Here is a 22,167-nt window from a genome sequence, read left to right as displayed (position 1 = left end):
TGGACCTATTGATCATGTACCTATTGATCATGGACCTATTGATCATGGACCTATTGATCATGTACCTATTGATCATGTACCGATCATCATGGACCGATCATCATGGACCGATCATCATGGACCAATCATCATGGTCCGTTGGCGTCAAGTTATTTGTGGACGCGTGGAGCTCACCTGTCGGGTGCTGCGGAAGGTGTACATGTGGTAGAGGATGGGGATGCGCTTCCTCTCGTGGGCGGGGTTCAGGATGTCGCTGTTGATCTTGAGGTTCTTCACCATCAGGTCCACCATGCAGGTGCCCAGCTCCACGCTGATGATGTAGGGCCACTGGAGCTCCTCCCCCTGCAGGGTGGGGCCCGACGGGTTCGCCGCCTCCAGCATCAGCCACTGCTCCCTGGGGACGGCCGCGTAGTCCTGTGCCACGGAACACGGGACACACACCGATTTCATTTCAATTCAATTTTATTGTATTTGTACGGCCCTTGACCACAGGTACAGTCTCAAATTACAGGAGCCCCACGGTTTTCTTTGACGTGACTGACAGACAGTGTTCTGATAGGCCGGCGGTCGGTTTGATGACATGTATGTCACCTTCAGCGGAGAGTCCCTTTATGGCAATGATGTGTTTTCAATAGTCCTGGTTAACGGACGGCATTTATTGTAGCACTTTCCTAACAAGTGGCCACTCAAAGCGCTTTACAATATCGCGTAACATTCACCCATTCATGCACATTCATTCACACACCGACGGCGGAGTCTAGCCCTGCAAGGCGACAGCCAGCTCGTCGGGAGCAGTCAGGGTGAGGTGCCTCGCTCTGGGGACACCTCGACACTCAGGGAGGAGTGGGAGGAGAGCCGGGGGGGGGAATCGAACCCGCAACCTTCCGGTTACCAGCCAACCCGCTCTACCTCCTGAGCACAACATGCCCATGCCCATGTGTGCCTTATGCGTGGAACCGGGCGCCCCGTTCTCTACCTGTGTGTCTTTGGCCAGCAGGTCCGTGTAGCCGCTGTAGACGGAGCCCAGCTTCTCCACCATGAGGTCCTGGCCCTTCTGGCGGATGGAGCATTTGGTGTAGACCCTGTTGCCCAGGTCCCTGGCCAGGACCTTCAAGGACTCTCCGCTCAGCGGCAGGTTGGACACACTCTGCAGCAGCACAGCACTCTCCTCAGTCAGGCTCTTATGAAGAGCTCGATACATTTTAGATTTGTATATATTTAGTGATTATCTTATTTAATGGTGAGACCATATACTGCTAAAAGGTAGTCCCTTTAAGTTGTATGAGTATGAAGTTAGTATGAAGTATGAAGTTATTTGCCTGAGGGATTCCACCTTGATTGGGACCAGGTCCCAATCAATGTTATGATGTTATGATGTGGGTCAGGTCTGTGGGTCATGTCTGGATCATGATGTGGATCAGGTCTGTGGGTCATGCTGTGGATCAGGTCTGTGGGTCACCCTACCTGTATCATAATGTCCACGTACTCGCTGTCGTCCAGCAGACAGAGGTAGGGGTAGAGGTTGAGCCTGTAGTCTCTGCTTTTGGTGCTGGCCAGGAGCATCTTCCTCTCCTTCAGGGCCAGGAGGAGGGTCTTCCTCCACTGGGACCGCAGCTCTTCCAGGAGCGTCCTCTGATAGGGCAAGACACATGTCAATCATCCCTGTGTCTAATGTACACAGGGTCTTTTTTCCTTTTTCATTATAAAAATAAAATTAGGTGCATTTCTACAGTGGCCACTTGACCCAATGTTGATTGGAAACCTTAAAATACCCTGCTACCAGCTGCCAGAGTTTGTGGATGCCAATTACACGCTTACAGATTTCCGCTTCCAGCGACATAAAAATAAATATGAAGCAAAAGCAAGTGAAACGCCCATTTCGACCCAGACTCGAGCTTGTCTGCCATCGGACTTAAGATAGTAATCTAAAGTCTGACTTGTAAGAGTAGACACAGCCTAAGGACACACTAACAAACACACACTGTTGGATCTGTCGCCTCTGGTGAGTAATTGAGTTGTTCTCTAGAGAGAGCTCGATGGGAATGTATACAAAAGGACCCCCTTGGTCTCCAAACCACCAGGACAGACGCTAAACAATTACACAAATTACACAAACAACGAGATGGAAAAACATTATCAACCCCCCCTTCCTTGAGTCCTATTTCATCGGAACCAGAAGGGTTGTTTAACGGCGCGCAGCCAGGGATGAGCTCGCATGCATTGAAGACACGTCAGTAAAACACGACTCTCTCTGTGTGTGTGTGTGTGTGTGTGTGTGTGTGTGTGTGTGTGTGTGTGTGACTGGGCATTTAACTAGCTGTTTAGGCTGGCTTGGCCCTGCCTGCGGGAGACCAGAACAGTGGACTGATCAGAGACTCACAAGCACGTAGACCAGAGGAGACAGAACTTCCTCTCTAGACCATCACAAAGGAAGATGTGGAGAACTGTGTGACAGCATGCAGTCTGTGTGTGTGCATGATTGTGTGTGCATGTATGTATGTGTGTGTGTGTGTGCATGATTCTGTGTGTGTGTCTGCATGCGTGTGCGTGCGTGTGTGCGTGCCTGCGTGTGTGTATGTGTGTGTGTGTGATTGTGTGTCTGCATGCGTGTCTGCATGCGTGTGTGTGTGTGTGTGTGTGTGTGTGAGATTGTGTGTGTGCGCGTGCCTATATAAGTGTATGCGAGGTGTGAGGATGATTCACTCCCAGTATGGGGGGGGGCTTGTGTCACACCTGCCAGACCCCCCGGTGGGTCTGAGCGCGAGCACAGGCCCAGCCACGGTGCGGTAGGTGGACGGCGGGCAGAGGGTTGACTCAGCACGACCCCGCTCCAGTACAACGACACAGTGTCACGCTGCTTTGGCTCGCCTTTCAGTGCTTCGTGACCCTCACTCCACGCTCCCATCCACCCTCCCTCCCTCCCTACCTACCAACCCTCCCATCTACCCTCCCCACCCCATCTCCAGCGTGGCCTATCTTCCCCGAGCAGGGAGGCCCCGGCTGGGAACGCAAATGCCAGCGCTGGCGAAGACGAAGACGCTGCGGGAATATAATGTTCTTGCCACTCACGGCTCCCACTGCATAATAAAACAGATACTTATTCTTCAACGGGGAGGATAAGTAGCCCCGGCCAAAGTGGACAAACTGCTGAAGTATGCAGAACAACCCCCGTGGAAGTGAGGCTGCACGCTGATTGTCTCATTTTTCTTTTTCCTCTGACAGACCTGGTGTTTGCCTGAAGCTAGTCACACAACATCAAAGGCGGCAAATTGTTCAAGAGGAAAAAGAGATTGAATGGCGTGTGCTTACTTTGTAAGTAAATAATTATAATGATATACCTTTGTATCTTAATTCAGTCAAATAATGATTCAAAAGCATGCTGGCTATTGATTAAAAGGTTAAGTTTTCATGCTATGATAGCAAATAGATCCCAATCATTGGAATTCCCCCCCCCCCCCCCCCCAAGTACCCCAACCTTGAGTTTGCGCAGCAAACCAACCGACAACGTGACGATCATCAATACGGTGCTGCGTGCCGTCTGCATTTCACAACGGTATAAACAAGGAAACGCTAATTATAGATCTTCTATCATTAAGAGGCGGCGGGGGGAGGCGGCGGGGGCTCACTGCCGGCGTTACTTCCCCTGAAGCCCCATCTGATCAGAGAGGAACGGGCCTTCACCGGCTCCGGGGGAAAAAGGCTGATGCCACACTTCCAAAGACGGGTACTGAAAATAAACTAGTTTCATGCATTCACATGGGTCACATGGGTCCCTTTGGATAAAAGCGTCTGCTAAATGCTCATAATGTAAATGTTAATGTAGTAGTGTGTACAGTGGTAGGCATAGGTTTAGGCGCCCGTGCTAAAGTTGACTAAAAAGAGGAATAAAAAAAAATCATCTTTTGGAAATTGATCTTAATGCCTTAATTAAACAAATGAGGACAAATCCAACCTTTAAGGACACCAATTTGCTTTGTGAATGAATAATGTATCGTAAATAAATGAATGTTCTCCATTAAAATACAGGGTGCATAAGTATAGACACCACTATGTTAAATTCCCATAGAGGCAGGCAGATCTTTATTTTTAAAAGCCATCTAGCCAGTCTAATGATTTCTCAATGCAAATCAAACCAGCTAATAGGCTGAAATAAAACCATGGCAATCTCTCGGTATGGTGAAGGGTATGTGATGAAGTGGGGCTATTTTAATTCCAAAGGCCCAGGTGACTTCATCAGGATGCATAGTATCCTGGATCCATGAAATAACTGGTGTCTATACTTATGCACCCTGTATTTTAATGGAGAACATTTATTTATTTACGATACATTATTCATTCACAAAGCAAATTGGTGTCCTTAAAGGTTGTATTTTTCCTCATTTGTTTAATTAAGGCATTAAGATCAATTTCCAAAAGATGATTTTTTTATTCCTCTTTTTAGTCAACTTTAGCATGGGTGCCTAAATTTATGCCTACCACTGTAAATGTGGTAGTGGTAGTAGTAGTAGTAGTAGTAGTAGTTTAGCAATAGTAGTAGTAGTAATAGTAGTAATAGTAGTAGTGGAGCAGAGTGGTCCTACCATCTTGGCCATGTACACTGTGATGGGCCTGTACTAGTAGTATTAGTAGTAGTAGTATTATTACTAGTAGTAGTGTCCTACCATCTTGGCAATGTGCTTAGTGATGGGCCTGTAGTATTAGTAGTAGTAGTACTAGTAGTATTAGGAGTGTTGTCCTAGCATCTTGGCAATGTGCTCAGTGATGGGCCTGTAGTAGTAGTAGTAGTAGTAGTACTAGTAGTATTAGGAGTGTTGTCCTACCATCTTGGCAATGTGCTTAGTGATGGGCCTGTAGTATTAGTAGTAGTAGTACTACTAGTAGTAGTAGTAGTAGTAGTAGTAGTACTAGTAGTATTAGGAGTGTTGTCCTACCATCTTGGCAATGTGCTCAGTGATGGGCCTTAGGGGTGGGAAAAATAATTGATTCTTCGATGCATCGCGATTCTCTCTACAACCATTCCGTCTCGATGCAGAAAAATTAATAATCGGAAACAAATTATTATCATTATTTTTTTTATTAAATGTGTTGGCCGGCTGCAGAGAGCTACAGAAAACTCATTTCTGCCTGCGGGTTCTCTGCGCAGAGAACCGACTTTATCTAATATAAAATATTAGATAAGGTAATTCATCTGTTGATTGTCTTTAATGATCATCACACAAGTAGGAAGTGATTAGCACACTCTGAGTAGCAAACTCTGATGTGTATATATATATATATTTATATATTTGAAAATCTAACCACGCATGGAAATGTACATAAAAAAAATCCATAATCGTTTTAGAATCGTTGACCTCTGAATCTGAATCTAATCGAATCGTGAGGTGCCAAGAGATTCCCACCCCTAATGGGCCTGTAGTAGTAGTAGTAGTAGTAGTAGTAGTAGTATTGTCCCATCTTGGCGATGTGCTCGGTGATGGGACTGTAGTAGTAGTACTACTAGTACTAGTAGTAGTACTACTAGTACTAGTAGTAGTAGTATTGTCCTACCATCTTGGCGATGTGCTCGGTGATGGGCCTGTAGTAGTAGTAGTACTAGTACTAGTAGTAGTAGTAGTATTGTCCTACCATCTTGGCGATGTGCTCGGTGATGGGTCTGTAGTAGTAGTAGTAGTAGTAGTAGTAGTAGTAGTAGTAGTAGTAATAGTAGCAGTAGTAGTAGTAGTAGTAATAGTAGCAGTAGTAGTAGTAGTAGTAGCAGTAGTAGTAGTATTGTCCTACCATCTTGGCGATGTGCTCGGTGATGGGCCTGTAGTAGTAGTAGTACTAGTACTAGTAGTAGTAGTAGTATTGTCCTACCATCTTGGTGATGTGCTCGGTGATGGGTCTGTAGTAGTAGTAGTAGTAGTAGTAGTAGTATTGTCCTACCATCTTGGCGATGTGCTCGGTGATGGGTCTGTAGTAGTAGTAGTAGTAGTAGTAGTAGTAGTAGTAATAGTAGCAGTAGTAGTAGTAGTAGTAGTAATAGTAGCAGTAGTAGTAGTAGTAGTAGTATTGTCCTACCATCTTGGCGATGTGCTCGGTGATGGGTCTGTAGTAGTAGTAGTAGTAGTAGTAATAGTAGCAGTAGTAGTAGTAGTAGTAGCAGTAGCAGTAGTAGTAGTAGTATTGTCCTACCATCTTGGCGATGTGCTCGGTGATGGGCCTGTAGTAGTAGTAGTACTAGTACTAGTAGCAGTAGTAGTAGTAGTAGTAGTATTGTCCTACCATCTTGGTGATGTGCTCGGTGATGGGTCTGTAGTAGTAGTAGTGGTAGTAGTAGTAGTAGTAGCAGCAGTAGCAGTAGTAGTAGTAGTAGTAGTAGTAGCAGTAGCAGTAGTAGTAGTAGTATTGTCCTACCATCTTGGTGATGTGCTCGGTGATTGGCCTGACGGTCTCCACGGAGTCGATGGTGACGGTGCAGCCCTGCTCCACCTTCAGCTGCTGGCCGAAGCGCTCCTGCAGCTCCTCCCGGGTGAAGTCCAGCTTGGGGTAGCGATGGCCCTCCCTCTGGAGAACCACAACACAACACAGCTCTGGTGAGGATCATACAACGCTGGGGAGAAAGGTGATCATGGGCTGGTGATTGAGTCGACCAAATTGAACAAAGTGTACGTCCTGGCACTTAAAAATAGTACTCCGCATCGTGTGGCATCTTATCCTAGCTGTCTTTGTGGTATACGGGGATGGGTTAACCTAGCGATTATCAGTGCTTGGCAGTTGGTTTGATGAACATCCTTATTGTTTCCGTTTCTGCTGAAAAATCGACTTATTGTCTTATTATCGACTTATTGTTACTTAAGTCGCTTTGGATAAAAGAGTCTGCTAAATGTAAATGCAAGTTGAACAAATGTAAACAAGGTGAACAAATTTAAAATGATCAGAACTAATCTAATGACTATCCACTTCATGCAATTCAACACCACAGCAACCATCCCTCTGAATCTACAATCTAGGGGTGGGAATTTCTCTGACGTTGCTGTCGAGAATCAGTTATTGTAAGGATAAAGACTACACTAGACGCATTGCTTTTCATGGTTGTCATTTGAGTAAGTGAGTGGACGAGTGCATGAGCAATCAGTTTAACTCATAAGCATCCTGCTGTGCTAGCACTGACTGCCTGCATCCAACAAGTGGTGGGTGAGAGACTCTCCCTCTCTCGCTCTCTCTCTCCCTCCCTCCCCCTCTCTCTACTCTCTCTCTCTCCCTCCCTCCCCTTCATATCTCTCTCCATATACGTCCCCCTTCTGCCCTACACCAACTAATGCTTCATGATTCTGCTCGTGTCACGTGATCTTCCAATTACAAGCTGGCTATCGATGTTCTTATCCACCAGCAGTTCATCTTCAATATAACACTCAACTCGAGATTATTTTAGATTGCACAATTCCACTCAATGTATGTGATAATGTAATCATATCAACCAATTACATTTCGGTTTGCTGATTATTTCAGATGGCAGATTATATACAGGTCTGTGTTTGGGTTAAGAACAATGAGCCCTTGAAACGGAGAGCATTCTGACAGTAAAACGGGTGGAATTGAAATAATATGAAATAATGTAAATGATGGTTGATGGATTTTTGACATTTAGTGAAGGACTGAACGCACATATCTGGAATGGAAAAAAAAATAAAAACATAAAAAGGAAATTGAATGAAAATGGATACATTTCGCAATCTTCCCAATGACACGTCCGTCTTAACAACACAAATTTGACGTGAATGCAGATCAACGTCGTGACTCTTGATTGCTGAGTGTTCCTGATTAGATCCGCTGGCGCTCCTACTTTAACGCCCGCCCCCCCCACCACGCTGGGCCACATTAATAATTTGTGTACCGTAATCACATGTAGACAGCAGGGGCCATAAGGAAGAAGCCTATGTTGATAAATGCCTGGCCTCAATCACCAGCCCAGCAGATATGAAAATGCCCTTCCAACCCATCTCTCCGAGCCTAATTAAGACCAAATGACTTGAGGCGACCAAAGCAGCCGGGGCTGGATGGCTCAGTAATTAAAACACCAGCGCTCGTATGGTTTAATGTACATGCATGTGCGTGCACACACACACACACACACACACACACCACATGCCGACACACGCACATACACAAAGGTGTGTGTGTGTGTGTGTGTGTGTGTGTGTGATAGCTGTGCTTTTCCCTGGTCGTTTGTTAATGAAAGGAAGGTGGCCCTGCCAAATTTTAGCAAACGGCCAAGGACGTCGTTATGAAGGTACAGGCCGGAGAGGAGAGGGGAGACTGGACGCTGGATGAGATACTGCAGTGGACACTTTAATTGCCTCACAACAATGTAAGAAGGAGATGGACGAGGAGGAGGAGGAGGACGGTAAATCAGGCTGAACAGCAGCCTGGGTGGAAAGAGAGGCGAGCAAAGCGTAGTGGTGGGGTGGCGATAAGTCACCTGCCATGATGGAGCAGATCCAAAATGATGGCCTTGGCTGATCAGTGTTGGCAATAGAACAACCAAAAGTGTTGACACACTCAGAGAGAATGTTCACTAAAAGCTGGACCAACGTGATTTCTCTTAAGTAGACGCTTAAATGTGACCGGTGCCTTCTTTGAATCTTTGTATTTTCATTCCAGTAAATTTTATTCAATTATTCTCTCTAAAGGAAAACACTTGATTTGGAAATTAAAATGACGGTCATATATATATATATATATATATATATACACACCAAAAAACACACTTTTTTATGCTGGCAAAAATACTATACATAAAGCAGACGTATGAAGAAATGATTGAAAGAGGGAGAATATCCCAAAGATCTCTGTTAACGAGCTGAAACTAGATCAAAGTGCACTTCAGACCAGCTACAACTTAATCAAAACTCCCACTGACACAAACAAACAATATAGTAATTAGGCAGCGGGGCTGCTGCTGGCAGTAATTAAACATCCTCAGGAGAGCACACCGCCAGCCGGTCCGCTCCTCAGTCCTTCACAGACCGGCCACATGGACACTAGATCAGTCATTCTACAAAGCTACCCTAAAGAAAAGACAGCAAAACAGTCAATCAAAGAAGTGATCAGTCAGTCAGCCACTAGACCGGTCACGTGGACAACACTATATCAGTCAGTCTACAAAGCTACCCTAAAGAAAGATAGCAATACAGTCCATCAATGAAGTGATCAGTCAGTCAACCGGCAGTCAGATAGCCGCACATCCAGTCAGTCACAAAGCAGAGACGACACAAAGCCTCATCTGCTGACCCACAGACGCAAGACACACACACACACACACACACACACACACATTCGGACACACACGCAAACTCCAAAAATTGGCCAGGCTGACAAAAACAGCACAGAATAAGCACACTGAACATGGTGCAAGCAAAGCAACTAAAACATCAACAACAAAAGTGCACAGAATGAAAGACTTTAGAAATTCATCGGCAGAGAAATGGACACAGATGTGTAAATAAGCAGAGTGCTTTGACACAAGAAGAGAGGAGAAAGTAGAGGAAACGGGGGACAGAGGTGAAGAGAGGAGAGCAAAAGACGAGAAAGGAGAGGAGACGAGGGGAGAGGTGAAGATAGGAGGGGAAAAAGACGAGAAAGGAGAGGAGATGAGGGGAGAGGTGAAGAGAGGAGACGAGACGAGGGGAGAGGTGAGGAGAGGAAAAGACGTGAAAGGAGAAGAGATGCGAGGTGAAGAGAGAGGAGGGGAAAGGAAGAGAAGGGAGAGCAGAGAACTGGAGGAGAGGGTGAGACGGGAGAGGAGGGGAGAGGAGAAAGGGAGGAGAGGGGTGAAGAGAGGAGTCAAGACATCTTTTCCTCATCGAGAAACGATGAGGAAAAGATGAGGAAAGAGAAGGAAAGAGAAGTGGATGTGAATCGAGGGGGGGGGGGGGGATAGGATTGGTGGCCTGATCTATAAATAGGCGATTGTCTACCTGTCTGTGAAAGAGTGACAATCAGATCGCTCATAGTCGTGATGGAGAACGACCAGTCGTTTCCTCTGTCTCTGGTGCTTCAGACAAACCACAAACACACCCCTGCTCAGCCTCACCACTACTCATCCAACTCTATTTATAGACACGGCCCTTATCACTTAAGAAAGCCCTGCTGGGGATGAATAAAAGTGCCCCAAAGTCAATCCCACAGGCCTCTTTGTGCATGCACATGTGCACAATGTGAAATGGATGGTATCAACGTTCCCATTTCCTCCAGAGTTATCTCCCTATGCTGTCGCGGTGTGTGTGAAGGGGTAAAGTATACCCCTTCAGCATTGTAGTGATCCTGATAAGTTCTCAGTGTTTGATTGTTTAATAGAAACTGCACTCGACACAATGCAGGAACCGCCTCGCTTGTTCTACCCCCGTGATAGCGGGATCGACCCATATGGATTTTTTGCCGATTTTATTGAGCCGATATTTGGAGCCGATACTGCTTTTGCGCCCTCAACTTACATCATAAAAACGACACAATGATGATAACAAATGTTCAAGTCTCAATTTCAAAAAAAAGGAACTTAATTTCAAAAAGGAACAATTTCAAAAAGGAATTTAATGAACTGTCTGTAAATCAAAAAAAAAACTCTGATGCCGATACATGTAAAAAAAGAAATGCTAATATGGGCCGGCCGATATATCGGTCGATCACCAGTCAGCGGCTGAGAGACCAGCCCGAGGAGTCGGTACCTGGAGGTAGAGGTCCTGCACCAGGGACGGGTGGCGGTCGTCCGCCGTCAGGTGGTCGGAGACGGGCTGGTACTCGGGCCGCACGGAGCACACCGCCTTCAGCACCATGTCCCGCTCGTCCTGCCGGAACACGAACCGGCCGAAGAGGTGGTCCAGGGAGAGGCCCTCTGCCTCCAGGTGGTTCAGGCATCTGGGGGCACAAGACGGGGAACACGTTCAAAAAAAGGACAGATGGAAACGATTGGGTCATTGGGGAAGGATGTTTTAATACATAACGCAATCCTCTGGTCACCTCTTTACCATGCATTCTTAACGAAATTGTGGAGCACAGGAGTATGTTTGACTATACTGTAGAAATCAAACAAATCACAAGAGCAGCGTTTTTTGGACCCACAACCCTATTTTTAGGTATTTTTTGCGACCTCAACCAATAAAGACTTATAATAAACACAAAAGAATGCTGAGAAACAGTCAGCACAGCTCACCACAGGAAGACAACGCATGCAGGGACAGAAAGGGGCGCGGCTCGCATAGCACCAAAGCTACAAAATCAAACGACGATACATTATTTTTTTTAAAGTTTGAAATCTCCAGCGTTCTTCTGTGAGCCCAAGGTGCAGCCTTGAGCTATGGTGAGCATTAGGGATGGGTCCGAATATTTGATTATTCGATTATTCGTTCCCGAGGGTCAAAGCCGATTTTTAACATTTGGACCGTTGACATTTTTTTCCCATTCAAATAAACAAGAATTAACGGACAGAACTAATGTTGGTTCTGTAGCACTATAAGTTTTTTTATTATTATTAATCATGTACAGAAAAACAATCTACACAATACACAAGCATAAATATTAATGTGCATACAACACAAACACTGATCACTGTTAAAGTTTGTTTTTTTGCTTTTAAGATATTAAGTGATTTCTTGCCGATGATCCATGGCTGCCTTTGTGAACGTCGGCACACATCGAATAATCGATTATTCGTTCATACCACCCACTGATTATTCAACCATGAAAAATTTGAGTTATTCACATCCATAGTGAGCATATCAACACCAGTGCCAGCACGGGGAGCACGTTTCTCATATTAATTGGTGGCTATGATCATTATGTAAACTCTGATCTCAGCGCACAACCTTTTCGAAACCGTCCCACTGATCCGAGACTCGGAGTGTCAAATCATCAAATCACGCCCCCATCGTTTGACTCTAGGCAGGCATCATTGTGGACGGTCGCATGGCTTGATTGATGGGTGCTGAATGACGATGTGTGTGTATTTGCATGGACAAACCGCCCTGCCAGCCACGGTGCAGGTATGAGGCCGTGTCTAGAGACAGATGGCCTACAGCACTCAGTAATGTTTATTCAAGGAGCGTGCCGGCATCCTCGGGCAAGAGAGTGGTTCATAGATATGACCAAATCAACTGCCAGTGGCTGAAATGCAAACGAGAGGGTCTGGAAATAATTTGGAAAATGTGGTGTTGATCCTGGCCGATGAATTGCTGTTAGGCATCTGGGAAATAGCCATCCTTGATACTTTCATCAGTGTTCTTAGGATATATCTGCCAAGCTATCAAATTATGTTTTAATACATAATACAATCATCTGTACAATCTTTTTACCCTGCATTTTCAATGAAATTGTGAAGCACATGAACCATTTTATGTTTGATTATACGTATTATATTCAAACAACAAAACAAGTAAAACCGAAGACAGCATTGTGCGTATTAAAAGAGGAATAGGACAAAGACAAGGAAGCGTAAAGAGGAACAAACCATGCAATTATTATTTTACTGCGGCCAGAGAAGTCTTCAAAAAAAAAATCACACAGGTAAAATCACACCGGTCCCGTTTAGTATCCAAACCGATATAATAGAGCTGATCGGCCCGCTCTAAAGTCAACGCCACACCTGAATACAGGATGCCCTATGGAGGTACTGCCCTCTAGAGGACATATTTAGAACTGCATAAACATATCAAAATAGATATCTGGGACTCTGGCCTCCACTCCGCTTCCTCAAGACATCGATAAAATAATAAGATAGCAGCTTTTCTAATGAATGCGAAATAAACAACGAACAAATATAATTGTACTGTAATTCTTAGTTGAAGTTACTGTAGTGAACAACACTGATATTTTGCATGGGTATCAGGTTGAGCATTTTGTTAACATGCTTGTGAACTTTTCAAGTGGGTTCAAGCAGAGAATGTCTAAAATGAAGACAACTGGCACTCTCTGGTGACCTCCGGTTTCTGAACTGACATCTCTGTCCATGAGAGGGCGCTCGCCAGCGAGTGCAGAATGAATGGGAGTCGACGCGGTTTCACCCTCAAATTCCACTTTTCTCAGGGTGTAATTTTTTGTCAAGTAATTTGAGAGTCACATTCAAAAGGGGGGGGCTAGAAGAATACACTCAGCTGAATATTGCATTTTTTAAGTTCACTTAACTTCTTCTAAAAACCTGTTCAAAAAGATGATGACGTCACTGCCAGAGGTCCTGCTTTACGGCAAGTTCTGAGTCACTTTGGCACTTCTGCATATATTATATACAGGGCTCTCAAGTTTTGAACTGAGTTCAGAGTGAAACGGGGAGGGGGGGTATATTAACATGTGACTGCATACAAATGTGTCCACAGACATGGTGACTAATGTACGATAGTAAGCATTATTGGCCCTTAACACTAATATTCAGAAACAACACTGCCTCAAAAGGCTATTGGCTTAAGCAACACCAGTAGAGGCATATACTCTTCCCTGAACTTTTAAACGTTGCAAACGTGCCAAAACATAATCATATATTTATGTGGCATTCAGTCCAATGCTTAAAATACATCTGTGGCATTCAGTAGGCCAATGCTGTGGTAAAGTGTGTAAAGTATGACCAAGTGTTTCTTTCTGTTCAATAGATACAACTTTATCAATCCCCTGTAGGAGAAATTTGTTAATGTTTGTCCCTATAAAACAATAATGGTAAAAAAATAAATACAAAACATGACGGTAACTAAGTAAGTCAAACCGTCCAATCTGAAGGCTCTACTTAACCACTCGCCCTACTCACTTCCACCAATGCAAAGCCAATAGAACTGAGTAGGGGAGGGCGTAGCCTAACTAGTTTGTGAACGACCCAGAGAAATGCAACGCAAATTCAATGTGAACATGTATGAGGCTTTAATAAAATCCCGGACGATTTTGAAATTCAGCCACACATTTTTTTTTAAGTGTCTCAAAAAGAGGGCATGTCCGGGCAAAAGAGGACGTCTGGTTACCCTACGTACAGGAACCCATTTGATTCCTACCTGTTTCACTGTTAAATGGCGCAAATTGGTGGGCGCTATCCTGGTAATTTCTCTGCGTGAGAAATACGACGTGTGGCGTGTGAGCGTGTGAATGGGTTCAATTGCGTGTGTCTCACGCCGAATGCGTGAGACTTGAGAGCCCTGTATATATATTATATAATATATAACAATTAACTTTGACGGAAAGTCCTCCTTAAGATAATGTTTCTGATTCTGCTTCAGCTTCAGATGCAACCAGACACTCTTGTCAAGAGGGGTCTCTGGTCGTAATCAGTCGCAAGTCCGTCCCTGACCAATCAGCATTCAATAGCAGAATGCTAGCGTGTATGGCCCAAACTGTAATAAATCGAAAGGACATAAGTACTCATTCATTTGACTTTTGAACTATAATCTATATCGAAATTGCAGAATCTACAATAAAATCTGCGATATTTCAACGACAAGCAGGTGAAAGACCCCATTCAATCTCATTCGATCACCCCCAGTGGAATTCTAATGGAACTGCAACCAAGTTCGATACAATGGGGCTCAATAGAGAGTGCCAAGGCTCTCCGTAGATGGGTTCAAGTTCATACTTCAAGGCATTTCTAAACTGAGCTTAAAAACGTCATTATGAAGTAACCTCTACGTAAAGAGGTTCAACTCTAGTGGCTGAGAAAGAGAGAGCAACAAAGAAGGGATTAGACTGTGTGTCGGCAGTGAGGTCTTGTGGAACAAAAAGGGGCAGAGAGCCCGACAGATACAAGCAAAATGGGCTTAGCTTCAACATTGGACAGAGGATTGAGAAAGACCTTGAAGGAAAGACATCAGAAGAGGTAGAGATCAAGAGAGAGAGGGAGAGCCAGAGAAAGTGAGAGAGAAAGAGAGAGGGAGCCAGAGAGAGGCCAATAGCAAGTGAGAGAGAGAGGGATGCTGCATATAAAGTGTATGTAATAGAAGGAGAAACAGCCCGACTGACAAATTAACAAGCAAAAATGTAATATAATCATTGCAAATGGAAATTGAATTATTGCAACCATTAGGAGGAAGCAGGCCAAGAGAGGCTTGTTTGTTTTGGCACCATAGCAGCTGAACAAAATGGACAGATGAAGGGACAAGCTGGAAGACAGTAGGACAGAAAGAAGGTTTTGAGGACAGGAGAGACCACGAGCCGGAGGGGAGATGGCTCGCTGGGTGGGATATTGAGCAAGGAAGCACTAGTGCACTTGAAACAATGTCATCAGCATCGGATTACAGAGATCTATGAACTATAGCGACTGTCTGCCACCCATAATGACCACCGTGCTACCACACAGCATAGGGGGACATTCCCATGGACACGAATGAGCAAGGAGAGAACCCAGATAACAATGACTGACCTCAAAGTGACCCTGACTACCCTATAAGAACCTCACATGGACGTTTGATTAGAACATGACAAAACAGAGTTTGCGTTGCAATGTGTCTGACTGTATGCAACCATGCATCTTGTGTTATTGAGTCCAGTAACAGTAACCTGACATTTGGAGGCCTCACAATAATGCCAGCCAGGCTTATGAGGTCATCATGATAAAATACAGATTAGATCGATTAGAGATGAATTCCTAGTGGCCACTGCACCTGTGAGGGTGAATCCACCAGTTGAATCCTTTCGCATCGACCAAACACTGATTCATATACATGTGGTCCTACGGTGTAGTCACGGCTGAAGCACAGAAGTCGACCTTGGTTTTTAAGGTGACTGCTACGGTACAACCAGGTCTTCAGATGGCCGTTTCTACATTGAGCTCGGTGGTGTTACTGTCTGTGGTTTGACCTACCTGCTCACCACGCGGGGGCAGCTGTCGGATCGGCCCATACACTCCAGAGCTGCGCAGTAGGACCCCAGGTTAGGCTTCAACCCCGCCTCTTCCACCAGGATGAAGATCCGCCCGATTTGGTTCAGTGTGCCCTGTGTAGAAAGAGACGAAAGGTGTAAATGATGAGCAATAACGTAAAAAAAACAAAAAAAACTTTTCGTGGTAGGATTCTCATTGCACCTGATCAAATCACACTTTTGTTCTTGACTGGTTGTTATAAATTGCTTTGTATGTATGTCTTTTAATGTGTGCCCAAAAATAAATTCTGTCACTCAAAACATTGTTAAACTTCTAATCTTTTCGATTATATCTTAATTACACAATTACACAGGGTGCCATCATTTACATACAATACATACATTTATACATACATACAAGCAAAATATTTTAAAAAACGGTGTGTATTATTGTAAGAGTATTGTAAGAGAGTGTAAGCGCACACACCTTCTTGGCCCAGATCCTCATCACCGTGTTGTACATCCCGACGTCGAGCAGCTTGCGCCGGCTCAGGATGCGGTGCTGGCTGAGCAGGAAGCGGTTGGCCCGCTCCAGGTCCCCGGAGAACACGCACGCCTCCAGGTACGAGCGGATGCCGAACTGCACGTCGCTGCACACGCCCGGCTCCCTGTCCCCCAAGAGCCGCTCCGTGCTGGCGGAGGACGTCAACCCACTGACCAGACTGAGCCTCTTCTCCAGCTCCTCCACCTCGGCGTTCTCCAGCGCCTGGGCTTGGAGCTCCGGGCCCGGCTGGCTCTGGGCCTGTAGCGCGTCCAGAGCCTGCCTGCTTTTCCTTTTAGCTGCTTTGTGAGCGGACAAAGCTGCCGCCGATCTTACCTTGTCGGCCCATTTCGACGCACCTTCGCTTTTTTCGACAGGTGAAGGTGAAGTCCATATCATGGCTGCGGGCGAGGAGACGCTTTGGTACGACCGCCCCGGAGTCATCAGCCCGGCCGGGGGCTTCGTCCTTGGGGTCTCCGTGACGTCCTTGCGGGGCTTGACCTTCGGCGGCGTCTCCTTGACGTTCTTCTTCTGGAGACCCTGTTCCCGCTTTATTTTGTTGGTCTTCTCCTGACTTAGTTTCTCCAACCATCGGCTCGGCTGAGTTTTGGAGGACTGAGATTTAGCGGCCCCTTTAGTAGGAGTCTGTTTGGGTTTAACGATGTCCCCTTTAGTAGGAGTCTGTTTGGGTTTAACGATGGCCCCTTTCTCATGCAAAGTACTTTTGGGGCTCTTTCCAGATCCAGACCCTTTTCCTGATTTGGGCGCTTTGAGTACTTGTACGTTGACATGTTGGATATCTAGGATACCGTCTGACTGCAGTTGTTGGATCCTGGCCTCAAGCACTACGATAATAATAACAGAATTTAATGTTAAGGGAGATTAAAAGGCATACAGATGGATTATGGTTCAAGTTTCAAAGAGATACAACATTGAGAATGAAAAGAAGAATACCATCTAGTAGTTGAGTCTGTTTAAGTACACGCGTCGTTGCCTCATCTTTCCTCGGGAATAGCGGAGAGAAATGTCTTTGTTGTAACCAGTGTGTTTCTGAAAGGACGAACAGAAGGGATCAAATTTAAGAGCACACTGACCCAAAACTATAGAACATTTAAGATAATAGATACTGGAGTGTCATCTGGATATGTAGTCTTATTATAATAGCGCAACATACATAACAACGTGACAGAATATCGCGTGTCCTCCAACTGATTATACATGTTAAAAAGCCATGGCATTGCATAGCATTGCACAATGCTCTTCCATCACCTCTACTGTTCTCTTGCAAGATGATGATCTTTGCCTAACTCAATTTGGACTGCGCCAACACACTTCAGACAATGACACATTTATTATTTTTATATATAACATTTATATTCAGACCCAAAAACAATGGAGTCAGACTGTCACACACATGGTTTGTTGATGGTTGATCACCAACATTGTGACATTAGGACTTATCTCACCTGATATGTGCCTCACTGGGCCGTTCCGTAGGGCGAAACATAACCGACAGTAGTCCACATGTGTCACCGGCGGAATGCATCTTTGGAATAAACTACGACGGTACAGACACTTAGAAAAGGCACATATTCTGATGAGTGACATGTTGACATAACCGCGCAGGCTGTGAGCACTAGGCTGCCATTTTGACCAAGCCCAAAGTAGTTGAACACGAAAAGTGATGGCATTGGTAACAGTCGTGGTTAAAGGATCACAGATAAGTCGATTTTCAAGCGGATTGACAAGCTGTTGATTAGAAAAACGTAGACACGGATCGATGGTGGATCGGGGAAAGGAATAAAAAAGATAAAAAATAAATAACATGTTACAGCACAATTGTAATTTTTTTTTTTTCAGTAGAAAGATAAATATATAATAAATATGTATTTTTCATTTAATTTTTATTTGTTACTTATTAACAAGTAATTAAATGAACAGTAGGACAAATAGGCTATGATATTTTGGTAAAGGTTGTCCATTGTTAGTCAAAAACTATATAATTATTGGCCAATAGGTGGCGGTGTAATCATAAGCAAGATAGTTTCATTGGTAACATAAAACATTGACCTGAAGGGTATAGTTCAATAATTCAAGCAAAGCGTTTAAAAATATATCTCTTGTCATATCACAAAAAATATAAACTGTGGTTAGTGGTTTACAATTGACACAACAAATTAGAAGGATTTGTGCATTTGTGTAGTCAATAACGACTACTCATACTACAATTATATACATATAGGCTATAATCACATATTTATTAATGCAAAATAAACAAAACAAGAATTTGTGTGTGTACAATCCACCTCCTCACTCCTATCTATAATTAATTATCAATAATAATAAGCAATTCCTATGTATTGTTTCTAATTATGTTTCATAATATGTATATTATGAAATGATAAGGGTGTTGGCAGTTCAATTTGTAACATTGTGCATAATACTTATTATCCTGCTGTTTAAAAAACAAAAAAACACAAAAAAAAACAATTAGCCTCAAGGAAATGTACCACACTGCCCAACGAAACGTGCTCCCTCTCTCCGGCCCGTCCATCACGTCTGAAAGTTCAAACGCTCCCAGCACAATTTAAATCACATCAACTGTGACTCAGCTCTGAATCTAAAAGCAAAACAGAATTCATCTCAGTCACGTCCTGTGCGCCTCCTCCTGACCCCTGGCGGTGTCGGGTTCCCCCCTTGTCATGCGTCCATAAAGCATTCTTAAACACTTTAGCGCGGCCCTTTGTGTCTCGCCGGGCCGGGGGGTTTACACGAGCGCTCCCCGGCTTGGGCGAGATTGGCCCGAGAGACGACACAGAGGAACAGGGAGAGAGCGAGCGAGAGAGAGAGAGAGAGGAGAGAGGTGGCGTGGGGGGGGGGTTAAAGAGGAAAACGAGGTGCATGCGCTACACCCTTTCTCAAAGAAGGAGGTGGTGGCCGGCCGCACAGCGGGGTGGGTGTCTGTTGCCGAGCGGTAGGTGAGGATCAGGAGGTGTTTGCTGCCATGGTTCACGAGCAGGGGCCCCCTCGACGGGGCCTGTTTGATGTGGTCGGCCCCTGTCGACGGTTGGCTCTTTGCGCTGGTGTGACAGTCATTGCCGGGTGACTGACTGTCAATGCCTGGGCCAACAATAGAGGAGAAGACAGGCATTCAGGGAGGCTGATAATGGCCGGGCCGGGACAAGGCTGCCATTCTCACACACTTTGATCATGTCGACTCCTTTGCACACCTTTGTAGGGGTATGCCTATTTGTTTAACAGATGGAGGGAGAGAGAGGGCTGTTTTGGAAGCGAACCGCCTCACCTGGCCGTGGAAACTTGACAGAGATGTTTCTTTGTGAAATGGTCGACATAGTTCACATTTCAAGCATGTTGTTGCATTAGTGAGTGTGTGTGGTTGTGTGTGTATGTGTGTGCTTGTGTGTGTGTGTGTGTGTGTGTGTTTATCTGTGTGTGTGGGTGGGGGGTGTGCATGTGTGTGTGTGTGTGGGGGGGGGTGCACGGCTGCATGCATGTGTGTGGGGGTACAAGTCCACACCTCTTTAGATGGAATGACCTATCTGTGCTCCATGGAAAACAAAGTGATTTTCAAACACAGCTCATGCCAACATAACAATACAAATCTAAATTGTGTCATTTTTATGAAAGTAACTATACTCTCTATTTTATTGCATATTTGATTCAGAGTGCATGTTGCCAAAGCAGTTTTAAGTAGACAGAGAGAAGTTACCAAACACAAACATCTCATTCCATCAACTGAACTGTAAATTACAGTTACAAAATGACAATGGAAATTAGTAAAAAATACACTATCACATAGTAAAGAGAAACGGTTGCCACACAGTGGTCAACCTTGGCAGACGATAAGCTAACCTCAATATCTATGTACTGGTCGGCTTATCCTTCTGTTTTATGTGTGATTCTAATAGTCACGCCAGCACGCGTTGTTATCTATTTCACTGTTTCCAACTTCCGCTGAGTTATCCCTCATACCATCAGAGATTACAGTCCGCTGCTACCGTGTAACCAACAATCAGAACATCGTTCAGATCTCTACATGGATAGCGGACGGATTAGTAGCTGTCTTAGAAACGGCTCACTGCAACAGATTGATAACCACTTATCATCACGATACCTCTACAATAGACAATAGCCACCCAAGCAGGATATGGGAAGATTCATATTTTAACAAGGGTAATGTTTTTGTGAACTGGTCGGGGCCGACCAGTTCTGGATGTGGGTTTATCCGGCCACAGCGGCCACAACACCTCAAAGAGTTGTGAGCTGAGGTTCAAAGGAGAAAAGGGAATGCATCACCATCGTACAAAATGTTGCATGGTGACTAACTGAGTCACCATGCAACATTTTGTGTTATGATGATGGTCACTGTGACACTTTGCGAAGCATGTAAAAAGACTATTGACATATTATTTTGAATTTTGTTTATATATCACCACAGGAAAAAGGGGGAGTGAGTGAGAGACTAAGATCTAAGAGATAGAGAAGGAGAGACAGAGACAACGAGACATATGCAGAGATAGAGAGGAACAGGGAGTTAGCAGACAGGAAAAAACAATTAATAATAGGGAGCTATTACTGAGGGATTTTCAGTGCTAAGGGGGAGGTCAGGTTTCAGACCCGTTTGAAGACTTTGATGGTACAAAACAGGCCTCATTACAGAGATATTATCTCTATTCATACACTTGCAGAGCTGCTTGGGTAGCTTGCTGGGAGAGATTAGGTTCCTTCACTTGAGAACCTCGACCGAAGGTGCCTGGACAGCGGACATTCTCCAACGGTGCTCAACTCGGGGGCTTCTTGAGAATGAAAGAGCCCAGGTCAAACAAGGACCAGCTAGACCCAGTGAGACACAAGTAATCCAAGCTAGAGCCAGCACGTCCCAGCGAGACCCATATAGTCCAACAAGACTCAGCTAGACTCAGTAAGACCCAGCAAGACCAAGGGAGACCCAGTGAGACCCATTCTGAACCATTCTGACCCATCTAGACCCATCCTGACCCTTCTAGACCCATCTAGACCCATCTAGACCCATCCTGACCCTTCTAGACCCATCTAGACCCATCTAGACCCATCTAGACCCATCTAGACCCATCCTGACCCTTCTAGACCCATCTAGACCCATCTAGACCCATCCTGACCCTTCTAGACCCATCTAGACCCATCTAGACCCATATAAATCCGTGGGTGATTGACAAAATAATCTATCATGACATGGAATATAATGGAAGTTTATACCACAGTAATATACAAGCTCATAAAGTTAATATACAAAACCTTTTAAATACAAACTATTTATTTATTTATTTTTAATTGTTTATTTGTTCATTTTTTTGATTTCGTTTTTCACTTAAAAAGCACACCTTTTATCAAAGCATATTATTGGAAGGCGTACTTGTAATTGTTTTGAGGGCTGTGATCTTCGAAACAGTTGTGATAAATGAATAGATATTACAATATTTATTATTCTCATTCACATAATGTAACCACAATACGACAGTGTCGGACACAGTGGTTTCTAAGACAAGAGAGAACCGGGCTATCTCCTGCCCTATCTGACACGCAGAGGGGGCCCAGGTCTTGTTATTGACCTCCTCCAGCATTCTGACTTCAAGGCGAGCATGTGTACTGTAGGGACTGATTGTACGGTTTGAATTATGGGCAACTTTGACCAGAAGAGGGTAGTACTTCCTGTGTGTGTGTGTGTGTGTGTGTGTGTGTGTGTGTGTGTGTGTGTGTGTGTGTGTGTGTGTGTGTGTGTGTAGGAGGGGTATAGGAGGGGTTCTTCCTCTTGCACACACGCTGAG

The 22,167-nt window shown here is 44.7% G+C and overlaps 1 protein-coding gene across 1 annotated transcript in view; it reads right to left on the bottom strand.

The window, feature by feature from the left end:
• polrmt (polymerase (RNA) mitochondrial (DNA directed)) overlaps nucleotides 1–17,980 on the bottom strand; it is a 61,978-nt gene extending 43,998 nt beyond the window's left edge. The window contains exons 1-9 of the mRNA XM_084472754.1: nucleotides 17,809–17,980; nucleotides 17,297–17,392; nucleotides 16,289–17,187; nucleotides 15,806–15,936; nucleotides 10,707–10,896; nucleotides 6,397–6,546; nucleotides 1,465–1,632; nucleotides 977–1,147; nucleotides 175–414 (exon numbers count right to left, since the gene is read on the bottom strand). Of these exons, the coding sequence (XP_084328880.1) occupies nucleotides 175–414; nucleotides 977–1,147; nucleotides 1,465–1,632; nucleotides 6,397–6,546; nucleotides 10,707–10,896; nucleotides 15,806–15,936; nucleotides 16,289–17,187; nucleotides 17,297–17,392; nucleotides 17,809–17,950 (2,187 nt within the window). The 5' untranslated portion in view covers nucleotides 17,951–17,980. The remainder of the gene's footprint in view (nucleotides 1–174; nucleotides 415–976; nucleotides 1,148–1,464; nucleotides 1,633–6,396; nucleotides 6,547–10,706; nucleotides 10,897–15,805; nucleotides 15,937–16,288; nucleotides 17,188–17,296; nucleotides 17,393–17,808) is intronic.
• Nucleotides 17,981–22,167: the final 4,187 nt, after the last annotated feature.

This window comes from Micromesistius poutassou (assembly GCF_964030765.1).
Source record: "Micromesistius poutassou genome assembly, chromosome: 9".
Classification (NCBI taxonomy): domain Eukaryota; kingdom Metazoa; phylum Chordata; class Actinopteri; order Gadiformes; family Gadidae; genus Micromesistius; species Micromesistius poutassou.
This window is presented reverse-complemented; position numbering and strand designations above follow the sequence as displayed.